Source organism: Musa acuminata, chromosome BXJ3-5, assembly GCF_036884655.1.
Source record: "Musa acuminata AAA Group cultivar baxijiao chromosome BXJ3-5, Cavendish_Baxijiao_AAA, whole genome shotgun sequence".
Classification (NCBI taxonomy): Eukaryota; Viridiplantae; Streptophyta; class Magnoliopsida; order Zingiberales; family Musaceae; genus Musa; species Musa acuminata.
In genome coordinates, this window is record NC_088353.1 from 35,597,490 (window position 1) to 35,608,831 (window position 11,342).

Below are 11,342 nucleotides of genomic sequence, written 5' to 3' on the forward strand. Positions count from 1 at the left end.
TATACAGCAAATGTAGAGTAGAATGATTTTATTTTAGGACCATCTTGTGTTTATCATGACCAGAGATCAACCAATAGATGCTGAATGTGTCCTAAGAATTTAGTATAATTGGATAGAGTGAAATTGATAGCTATTTTCCTGGTCACAATCTGGCTCTGGTTCTAAGCAATTTGGCACCTGATGCTATTTAGCATGATTGGTCCAATCATGTAAGATGACAAATCCTGATGTGACTTGATCCTCACAAAATAGCTTTTGTCGTTTCATTTGCGGTACAGACTTAATCTCATCCATGGTGGCATGTCATCAAAGATTCAATCCTACTCTGTTTATGATGTAGAGGAAGAGAGAATGGAAAAATAGACTGGTCTCAATTAGGAGTGATGAACACCAACATTTAATAGATCTGTGACTTATAACCATACTAATACAATAGCAGAGTCAGCAATTATGCCAGTGAAGATAAAAGATGGGTATGGAAGACCACAAACAAAGAAGGCAAAGGTGAGATGGGGCATATCTAATTGAACCGGATGGCTCCTGCAACAAAAAAGAAAGAGACCTCTTTCCTACATAGTTTGCTGGAACATTTCTTTCAACAAATCTCACTTTTCCAGGAGTTGAGAACTCTGTTGTTGAGACTTGCACCAATGAAACAGTTCATATTTGGAACATACTGCTTGTGTGTTTAATACTCCACTTCTCTGTCACAGAACGCAAGTGTGGTGGGACAAGGATCTACATACCTTCTTGACAAAAAAATATGATGGTTATTGAAGCACGAACTCAACTTGGATGAATGGCAGCTTCTTAAGCATTGAAAATCTTCTACTGCAGCTTCCAAGCCTCTCTTCAGTTGATTCAGGCAGTGGTGATGACTGCTAAAAACTAATGCAATGAGAAATATGCCAATTTGTCATCAATCATCTGAATTCGTAACACCCTGGGCAGTGAGCAGCAGTAGAACCTGGATTCCAGTCTTCAGTGTTTCCAAGTTTCAAAAAATGATCCATGTGATACTGACATGGAACTGGGATAATTATAATGAGCTAATGAAATCTGCAGAATCTGCATTCTTTTCGGCAACATTATGGCCAACTAGCATTCCAGCTCAACCCCAACTATTTTGAGTTGACTAAATTTACATTAACCAAGTATAAAACTTCATGTTTTCATCTCTCTGCACAACAAAAAAAAAAAGTCGTAGGCCAGCTAAAACTATAAGAACTCGTCATCAACTCTCTCAGTCAGAGAATCGACCAACCATTTTGCTAAAGTTGATAATAATTTGTCTCCAATTGAAAAGTTCATACTGGGAACTGACTTTATACAGAAAAATGGCTTTGGAATCATTGAAAAAACAGCATCCAAGAATGGCGTGCCTATGATGTTGGTACTTTGAGAAGAGGTCTGTTCAACTATACAATCGGCAAGAGACTTTCCCTACCCTGCTGAGTTGCGTTTCCTGAATCGGTTAATATAGTCAGTCTTCTGGCTGTCTTCATGAAGTTACTGCAACACAAGAAAATATGACGTAAAAAGGCTGGAGTCAGTCAGGAAGAAAATGAGTCAAAAACATTTAGGGAACTCCAAATATCATCTAAAGGACTGCAGGCATGAGTAAGTGGCATCTTGCAGTGACATGAGGAAAGGAATTTGCTTTCTGAAAATGGTGAAGACTGCAATCAAGAAGCTCACCTGAAAGGTTCATCTCCGGCGTGTTTAAGTGCACCAGCTGCATCCTTGTAAAACATATGGGTTATCATCTCTGATTTTTCAATTCCAAACATATCACCAAGCCTCTCGTATAGTTCTTCATATGAGCCAAAGACAGAGAGGTCAAGGCTATGACCAACATCCTCCGATTCCATAAATACCTTACAGTGCTCAGCCTCGATAATAAGCTCCAAAGCTCGATGATCCCTGCGATGAGCGAATGCTTCAAGAGGGCCCTTATGATTTATTGCAAATCCAGAACCATCAGACACATTCGTTGCCTTCTCGAGATTCCCATCTGATGAGCTGGTTCCAGTAGCATCATCGAAGATCATAGTCTCAGATTTGCACAACGAAATCTGTTGTTCAGTCAGTATTGGCTGGCCAAATAGCACCAACTGTGGCAGTTTTCCGTTACATGATTTATTCAGGCCCTGAGAAGGATGACCGCTTGTAAGCAAACATGATACCTTGTCCTGAATAGTGGGATTGCCAACAATAACACCCGTGGAAATCCTCGAGGGTGGAGTGGCATGATCAAGCCGGTGAAACCCAGCATGGAACAAACCCGTCTGCAGTTTATTAAGGTGGAGATCTGATAAAGATATATCAAATTGTGCATGCCTGGCTCCCTGTATGCCTGCAGGAGCGCTGTCAGAGAAGCAGCAATAGGGGCTGCCCCTTGGGACGGAGGGGGTTCCAGAGACCATTGGTACTGGAAATTGACCTTCAAATGGAGGTTGCTGGAGAAAGCGTTGCTTTTTTATGGGTGGTGGGAGATGTCCAAGATTTATGGCTGGCATGTTTAAAGCCAGTTCAACTAGCCATGGGTTCACACGCTTGACATTCTGTAAGAGGTCTGGTTCATCCCATGTCACCTGTAAAACCATTTCAATGGATAATTAGCATTATCAAATGAAAAAAACAGAAGGAAACTTGGGTAGAAAGGCATTAAGAAGAAAAAAACAAAGAGTTGTTAAACTATCATGCGATAGAGTCACTTTTGGCATGCAGATTCAATGAGCATCAATTATTTGACAGAACACGCAAGCACAACTTCAGGGTTTAAGGAAGCCATATTTGTGATAGAAGAGGGAATCAAAGTCGTCCATGTCACGACTAGGACTCATTTTTTCCCTTGCATAGTCAGCAAATAGACAACCATAAAGGAATTCTATTTTCCCTTTGTTAAATGAGCAGAGATGTTAATAATTCAGCAAAGTTCAAACCCATTGATTAATGAGAGTTTACAATTGTCTCTGCCAAAAAGAAATTTGCACTTCACCAGAAAGAAACTTCTAAGTTAAGATCAGTTCTTTCATAGTCAAAATTTAAAAGTATTGCTTCTCGACGTGATGTAATTCTAGGTTGTTGTGAAAAAATGCATTTCCTAATACCAATATATTGCAGATAGTGAAACTAATACAACTTTCAGGAGTATGAACTAGGATTAGTTACAGGAGTATGTAACTAATCCTGCATGCTTATTCTAACAACCATCCAGGCCTGCATCAGTGTTCACACTCATATAAGCAACATGGTCTATCGACAAGAGACAGACACTTCAAATTATAAGCACAACGTTTTCCAAAGAGAGAAGCCTTATTCTTTGACTCCAACAAAACCATAGAGTTGAAAATGAAATAAAGCAGGTCATTTTTGTATTGCTGTTAACGTCAATAATATAACATCATCATATAATAAAAATAGTAAGAGTAATGATATTATAGGACAAAATGATTGCCAAAAGCTTATACTAGTCCCTGCAATTATATACATCAAGAATTACAATCAACTGCATCACCAATGTCATATGATTCTATCCAATGGGACAATTGACCCAGCAACATGATGAGTTGAACCATTGGTCCAAAATATCAAATCCTAATTTAATACTGTCCTAATCAAAGATTATAGATAGTCTTTTCCTACTAGGACCCTTCATTGTAGTATCCAATACTAGATCTGATATGGTTCCATTTGTCACAACACAGTCCACTGAGATAACTCAGTCATTCTTAACCCGCTGACCAAAAATACTCGAGCCAAGTTAATAGTAGTATATTCATCTGGCTCTTATAAGCTAAGTCAAGTCTTCCCACATGTGAAAGTGTCAACTTAGATAGTAAAGATCTTAATAGTTTATCACAAGATCGTAGGCTCGATTCCCACTTTCACCACTTACCCTTTGCAAAAAAAAAATCTTCCCACATGTCCGATGTGGTAAAAGTTCATCCTGAGATGTTCCTCAAGTATTTCTTCACAACAACTTCATAACCAAAAAAAAAAAGCCACAACAAAACACATATAAGTGAAATGATAGTGAAACTGAAGAGAAAAAAGAATAAGACATGCCAACTGTATTTTGAGTTGGATTCTGATGTATCAACATGGATGATCTCAATCGGAAAGTACTAAAGCACACATTTGATAATTGAAGTTGAAAAAAAGAATAAAAGATAAACAAATAAACAACATAAAACCTAAAAGACTGCACATTTTGCTCACAAGAGAAATGCACGCTGAATAAAGATGATACCTGAAGAAGTCTCCATGGCGAATTAGGCCATCTTATGGGATCTGCAACCTGAACTGAAGATATAGTTCCCATGAACCAACTAATCCTTGATGAATCCTCAGTTTCAAAAGCCATCTTAAATCTCATCCCTGGATACCACTGGATCCTCAGTGCTGCTTTTACAGCTGCGGCCTTTACACAAAATTCCGGCGTACTGGCTCTAGGGTAGTACACAACCTCAAAAGGCTGCCCATTTGCTGCATGTGTTGCTGCCTCAACGACAGAGTCTGCCCTCACTTGGCCCCTTCCCCTTATACCTCGGCTGAATACAGAATGACTGTCATTACCTCTCATCAATTTGCTCTCTTCCTCCGTCAGGACGGAAGATAAGCCACCATAGCTGGACGCACCATTTCTGCCCTGGGGACTCCATGCTGATTGCGTCGCTGGGATATCGCCAACCCCACCTCTTTTGGCACGCCGTATACCAACACAGAGGTCCCCATTCTCTGCTCTAAGGAACACGATGGAATCCCCAGCCACAAGTTTCTTCTGGTTTACAAAGTTACTCCATCCGGTGGTGAGCAGGTGTCGGCGAGGTGTTCCCCTGTATATATGTCTAAACTTCCATACCTTGCCATGTACATCCTTTGCGATTACATTCTGCACAGGAGGGTCTGCTGTGTAGTCCAACCTGGGGAAGATGGTCTCCGCACAGTAGCGAGGAACAGAAAATCCACCACCATTGTTTGCATCCGATTGGGTCAATGTCTTGGCAAAAGAAGTGGGCTTCTCATGCACATCGATTTCGTTCATCTCCGGAACCAATCCTTCATCTTCGATGTAGTCCGGGATGTCACTCCTGATGGGGGCCATCCGGATCTTGGCAAAGACCTCGTCCGTTTCCAGATCAGCCATGAACTTGACTGTGGTAACTTGGCAGAGTATGAAAGGTGGAATCCGCTGCAGATTCCCAAAGTCCACAACCCCTTGGGAATGTTCTGCATGACCCTGGGGGAAGTAGTAGACCCTGGAGTTCATGGCCGGCAACCGAACCATCCCACCGGCACAAGCATGCCAGAGCTGGGAGTCCAGGCACTTGTCAGTGTCCTTCATCGATGATCCTTTCATGGCTTCGTCGAACACGATCACGGGCAACGGCAATTCTAGTTAGTCTTTCAAGAATGCTGCGAAAAGAGCCGATTTTCTGGTAAATAAAATTGGGAAAGAAAATTGCCTTCATCATCTAAAACTTTTTCCCAAGAACAGCAGAAATTTTTACGAAACCTCTCACCTTTCACGCAAGGCAATTCTTCATATCCTCCATAAGTTTCGTTCCTGAGACAAGACAACGAGGAATCAGGATAAGGAATCAAAAAGGAGACGAACGCACCATGAACCTAAAAGATTTAGACCACTTCACACAAGGCGGGATTTGATACGGAAATGAAACAGAAAACCTAAAACTCTACACCGTGAAGAAATCTGGCGTCAGACCGCTCACCATCCTTTCGAGTACAACTGATGCGATTGGAGAACGAAGAAATTGCCGGCACAGGATAGAGCACCAAGAAATATCTTCTCCTCTCAAAGTCGGTCAAAAGCAGCCGCAAAACCCTCAAAAGTCCGACCTATATTCATTAACCGAAGTCTCTAAGAAAATCCAACCAGAAAAAGGTAAAAGAAAATAAAAATATAACTCCGTCCGATCTCAACCAATTCCCTCAACTCAAAACCCTACTACTACGAAACCCGACAGAACCAAGTTCATGTCCGTCTTTTCCACCAAAGCTATTACAATTTTCACCAAGTCTCCTCTCCCGAACCCCAACTTGCCAAAAGAAACCACAAAATTTCAGACCAATAACTCAAACGAACAAAAATCACCAGAACCTATTCGACAGAGAAACCAACCAAGATGCAATCTTTCCGCTTCCGCTTCTCGCCCCACAGCCAAACTTGGACTCTCCTCGCCCGTATTCTTAGGCGACCGAAGGAGAGAGCCTATCCGCACTGTCGATTTCTCTCCTCCTCGGATCTCGTATATTATAATACGAGCTCAGCTTTCCTTCTCTTCAGTGGAGACGAGAAGAGAGAGAAAAGAAAACCAATTTCGACAATTATTAGTTTATTTCTGATGTTAATATCGTCGTCGGAGTAGGTGGAAAAGCAAGGGGATGAGGTCAGGTGTTTGTAACATTTGACGCTATATCTTACAAGAGGAAGTTTCTGATCGACGCGTGTCGTGGACTCCAGCACCGATCATTTGGTCCGATAACGGAATTCTCGATGCCACGTCGTCGTCCATTCCTCGCCGATCCGAATGACTTGCAGAACCCGTGCTTCCTTCTGGGATCGCCCTCGTCATTTCACTACATTTACAACAATGCCACTGACCACCTTCTCCATGGAAACCAATAATTCTTTTTCCGCTAATATACATTCATTTACATATCATTACTGTCAATTTTAATATTGATTTCAGGTCGTCGAGTGGTGTTTGCCTGATTGAGCCCCGAGCTCAGGATCTTGATTTGGATTTGATAGGTGTCCCAAATTGGACTCTTCAGATGACTTGGACGTATTTTTCTAACCTTGACGAATGGTATGAGCTTTTGATTCGGATTCCTGTTCTCGTAAATGTTCCCATATGGTACTGTTCCTGTGGTCATCACAGCAGCTTATAATTAGATCTCTTTTTCTTGAATGCAGCTTATTTGATCTTTGATTCTTGAGCAGTAATATTTTATGACAACAGGATGCATCTATATACCAATAAATGCCCAATAAAATCACAGAAAACTTCACCGTTCGTGGAAGACAGCTCTAATGGTGCACAATTATTAGTCTTTTGTCGTCGCCTAAGACCATGATGGAATGGCCATTGGAAGCTTACTGGAGCGTGGGGTGACTTGCTTCGGTCAGACTGTGGAATGACTTCGAGGATTCATCGAATGTTGCTTTCACCTTGACGTCCAACCCTGGAAGAAAAATTGCTTCCAGTTGTCGATCCATGAGGCTCATCAAAGACATGAAGGCTGTATATGTTAAATTGACAGTGAAGTGACTCGATGATGAATCAAGCGGTGACATATATCAGATAGGTCGGCAAGATGAAGTTTTGATTGCTGTTCTTAAACGTCACCATAATAAGCTTTGAAAGATCAAAGATTCACAGGACTCTGTGGATCACAAACTACTAAACTATCATTCCTGAAAACTAAGCAGCTCTTTATGCATTATCATGGAGAACTTGGATAGACGGCACACTACATATTTCCATGGATCACCCCCTCAATGAGACAAAGACAAATCAATGAGGACGCATCGCATGCCAATCATACACAGTTCCTGGTAACTGCTGCACCATTCTCCCTGGTCACACCTGCAACCCACAAGCTAAAGCCTCCTCCCTCGGCAGTGACAGCTCTTGGCACAGTCTCCCTCCATTACAGGATTGTAAGAAGCAGTATAAGGTCAGCTGGACCCGGTCACAGTGTCCTCCTTGGTGAGAGGGAAGACTCATTGACAGCCTATATTGGTCATGGTGTGTGTCCGCGCTCTTAGTTAATTCTTCGATGGTTGGAGTTTGGTGCTTTGGCAAAGTTGGAAGCTGCTTCTGATACCAACTGTTCCCTTGTTTCATGGCTTTATTCAAAGAAGCCCAGCTTTATGGCATGGCATGATGGAGACAGCAAGCCACAGCACCGGCTTTGACAAGAAAGACTTGTTGTCTAGCTTCAAGTTTTATGTTCACACTATGAGCTGTGTCATGGGGGCAGCTAACGACAGCTTGCCGTGTAACGCTAAGCAGATAAAGACGTGTTCGATTAGATCGAGAGACGTATAGTATCTATCCATTCATCCATCCATCCATTTAAGAGCTGCTCCTTGCTGTCCCCACACCAAGCAAGCTTCTACAGAAGCCTAATATCTCAGCACCAGTCCAATTCAACCACTGGAGATCATTTGCAGAGCCACATACGTACTACGAGGCGACCACCGTCCGCCCTCGTGCGCCGGCCTCGCTAACGTGCGCCGGGAAGTGCTGTCTTCTCTTTATTTAATGTTCCCTTCGTTGGCTGCCTTTGACAGCTACGCGACAAAGGCGCCAGCCACGGTGAGTCAATTCTCCGACAATGGGACGCGTACCAAACGCCACGCGTCTATCAGCCAATGGGAAAGCCTCGGGTCCCGCATGGTGATGGACATTTTGTCGCCTTCCTATGGGCCACGCGGGCGCGACAAAAGACAGGTCGGTAAGTGCTGAGGACGCCCGGCTTCATCCTCCCCTCCCTTCCTCGGTACATATGATGACGAGAATGATGTGAAATGAGTTCAAAGCCTATCCGCTGGGGAAAACGACGAACAAAGCTCCTCCATGTCCAGCCAAGGTTAGATTATTCTTCATTTAGATAGAAGAAGAAGAATGAGAAAGAAGGAAAGAATTAGATTATCCTTCCTAAGAGTTCTAAGATCACACTCCATTCGCTTACAACTTTCTCCTCTGATGATGGAGGAATCAGAGTTTTAACAGATGGATGTTTCAGCAACAGTTTCTTCAACCTAATCATCTCATTCACGCAGGATTATGCTCGTCATGCTGGTATTATCTATCCTCATTTATTCAGCCGACAGGAATCTAGCTCACCTTATCTTGACATTCCTTGTTGATGTCAAAAAAACATGAGCAAGGAGATTAGGTGTGCCCGATGCTCATCTTCCTTTTCTTTTGTTAGGTAGGAAGAGGCAGCTACTTTCTTCTGTCATACCTAAACCTTGTTTCAATCAGATGAAGATAAGTGGGTATCTGCCAAAACTCCATGAAGTGACATGCCTTTGCAATTAGGTTCTCACAATGATGATAAAGAAGGTGATGATTCATGGAAGAACAAGTCACCAGCACCCAAGAATCCAAGGGAACAAAGCAGCAATGGTCGATTGTTGCAGGACAACAGATACTTATTCTTTAGCAAGAAGACGAAAGGTACTTGCATAGAAATGTGATAAGATTCTTCCGTGATCAGTATAGACTTGTCTTCGACGGAGAAAGGAAGTGGAAGAAATATTAGGACACAAACACAGTCATGGAATATTGAATCCGAAGGTGGCTTGACCTTCATGATGAATGTGGAATAGTGTACTGCGCAGTACATCTCATCCACCCTCTCATGTCACAAGTCAACGCATGTTACGGTCACTCGGAAATCCATGCATCGAAATCATGTATCTCAAAGAAACTCTCGAACCTTTCCAAATCTACTAGAAAAAAAAAATTAGGAGCACTTAAAATGTTTTTCTCTGTGTCTTTTTCGCATCTAAAATCTAAAGATACAAAAATCCTAATTCACCAATGACCTGTTTGAATTTCTAAACCTAATTCTTCAAATAATTTCAATCTAATTAGAGACATTTGTCAACCCAACATTCATCAAATGGACTCGTTGTCTCTTCTCTTGATACTTCCACTCTCTTTAAAGACCCGCTAAGTGAGCCCATGGATTAAACTTATATGAGTCCTCTATATATGGTACTAAGATGAGCCAAACCTTTCTAAATCAATTTATTTTATTTGATTCTTCTAATTTGTGCTATGATTGGTCTATGATTTAGGAGTTTTATGTGATGCATTAAATATAAAGCCAAAGATAATTAAAAGTTCATATATGGATATATAAACCAAGTTGATGGATGGTAATTGAATGTCGAACTCATAAGTCCAGTGATAATTTGGGGGCATCAGTAACTTTTGATATGAAAATATCATGTTGTGAATGCTAGGATCGAGTCGACACTAAGAGGGGAGGGGGGTGAATTAGTGCTAGGATAAAAATTACGTTAAGTTAAAAATCTTCGTACGATAAAAACTCATATCATAAAGATGTTAACTTGAAACACGTTCGTAAGAGTGTACAGCTAAAGCTAAAGTAATAAGGAAATAAAACAGTTTATGATTAAGATAAATAGCAAAACAGAAATACAAACTGAGTTTATAGTGGTTCGATCGTCGTGACCTACATCCACTCTCGATTCCACTTCCACCGAGGCCACCGACATCCACTAACGATCTTCTTTTAATCCGCGAAGATCAACTACCCCTTGATACTCTTTCTCCTTTTCACGAGTTTAGAGACAACCCTTACAAGCCTCTCTTTCTTAGATCTCACTTCTCCCTTTAGACGAACTTCTAAATACTAGGAAGAAGCGATCCTAAATCCCAAGAGAGTTTCCTAATTTTTCTCAAATATTCTTTCCTCTTTTTTCAACTCAATTTCATGCTCAATTCTTACTATCCCATGCAGGAATAGCTGAGATATTTATAAACCCCGAGTGGTTTCAAAATTGGAGCAAAAAAGGTCTTATTCTTGGTTTCCCGGGTCTTGGCGGTACCATCACCTATAGCACTATCACTGGGCGGTACCACCGCCCAATCTGGTAGCACCACTGCTTGAATAGTCTGGGAGACTATGTTTGAGCGGTACCACTGCCCAATCTGACGATAATATCACCTGACATAGTCTTGGAGACTAAGTCTTTGGTGGTGCCACCACTTGACCCAACTTTTGGGTTTGTGAATGAGCATTTCTCTTGGCCTAAAATAGCCCCAATTTGGGCCCAATTGCTCCCTAATTGAGTTTGCCTAATTATATTTTAAACCAACTCAATTAGAACTAAAACTATTTTGATCTAAACAATTATTATGAAGCATTAACCACATGTCGTCCGGCATGTCATTGATTCATCAATGCTTTATCTAATTCTTCGATGCATCATCCTCTTTTGCGGCATTTTACCTAATCAGTATGTTGACCTCTGCAACTCTGATCTCCTTGGCGCAATGTCTGCTCTTATAGGCCTGATGCTCGAACTCATGGCACAAAGCTTTCTACCGATACGTCGACCGATCCTCCGGCTAAACATCCAATCTTCTGATATGTTTCACTCCGACCCAACATTGATTCTTCTTGCTTTAATTATCTTTCCTAATCGAAACTAGTCCTGCATCACTCAAAACACAGATTAGATCACGAACACATCAATTGATTTCATCATCAAAATCCAAGATTCAACAATCTCCCTCTTTTTTATGATGACAATCAATTGATGA

The 11,342-nt window shown here is 41.5% G+C and overlaps 1 protein-coding gene across 4 annotated transcripts; it reads right to left on the reverse strand.

Annotated features, from left to right (window-relative positions):
- Window positions 1–352: 352 nt before the first annotated feature.
- LOC135584177 (auxin response factor 18-like) lies at window positions 353–6,338 on the reverse strand. 4 transcript variants are annotated; one of them, XM_065151923.1, is made up of 6 exons: window positions 6,149–6,338; window positions 5,739–5,865; window positions 5,529–5,572; window positions 4,256–5,421; window positions 1,699–2,594; window positions 353–1,512 (listed from the first exon to the last, which is right to left on the reverse strand). In XM_065151923.1, the coding sequence occupies exons 4-6, from the start codon at window positions 5,363–5,365 to the stop codon at window positions 1,419–1,421; spliced, it is 2,100 nt and encodes a 699-aa protein (XP_065007995.1). In that variant the 5' UTR covers window positions 5,366–5,421; window positions 5,529–5,572; window positions 5,739–5,865; window positions 6,149–6,338; the 3' UTR covers window positions 353–1,418. The 4 variants fall into 4 exon arrangements, with proteins under 4 accessions (XP_065007995.1, XP_065007996.1, XP_065007997.1 ...); XM_065151924.1 differs by having other exon boundaries at window positions 5,739–6,065; XM_065151925.1 differs by lacking the exon at window positions 5,739–5,865.
- Between the last annotated feature and the right edge of the window lie 5,004 nt (window positions 6,339–11,342).

Excerpts from the sequence above, each read along its gene's own strand:
- LOC135584177 (XM_065151925.1), bottom strand. The coding sequence starts at position 5,365 with ATGAAAGGATCATCGATGAAGGACACTGACAAGTGCCTGGACTCCCAG. Across the intron at positions 2,595-4,255 it reads CGCCATGGAGACTTCTTCAG|GTGACATGGGATGAACCAGA; the intron begins GTATCATCTTTA and ends ATGGTTTTACAG. Across the intron at positions 1,513-1,698 it reads GCCGGAGATGAACCTTTCAG|TAACTTCATGAAGACAGCCA; the intron begins GTGAGCTTCTTG and ends CTTGTGTTGCAG.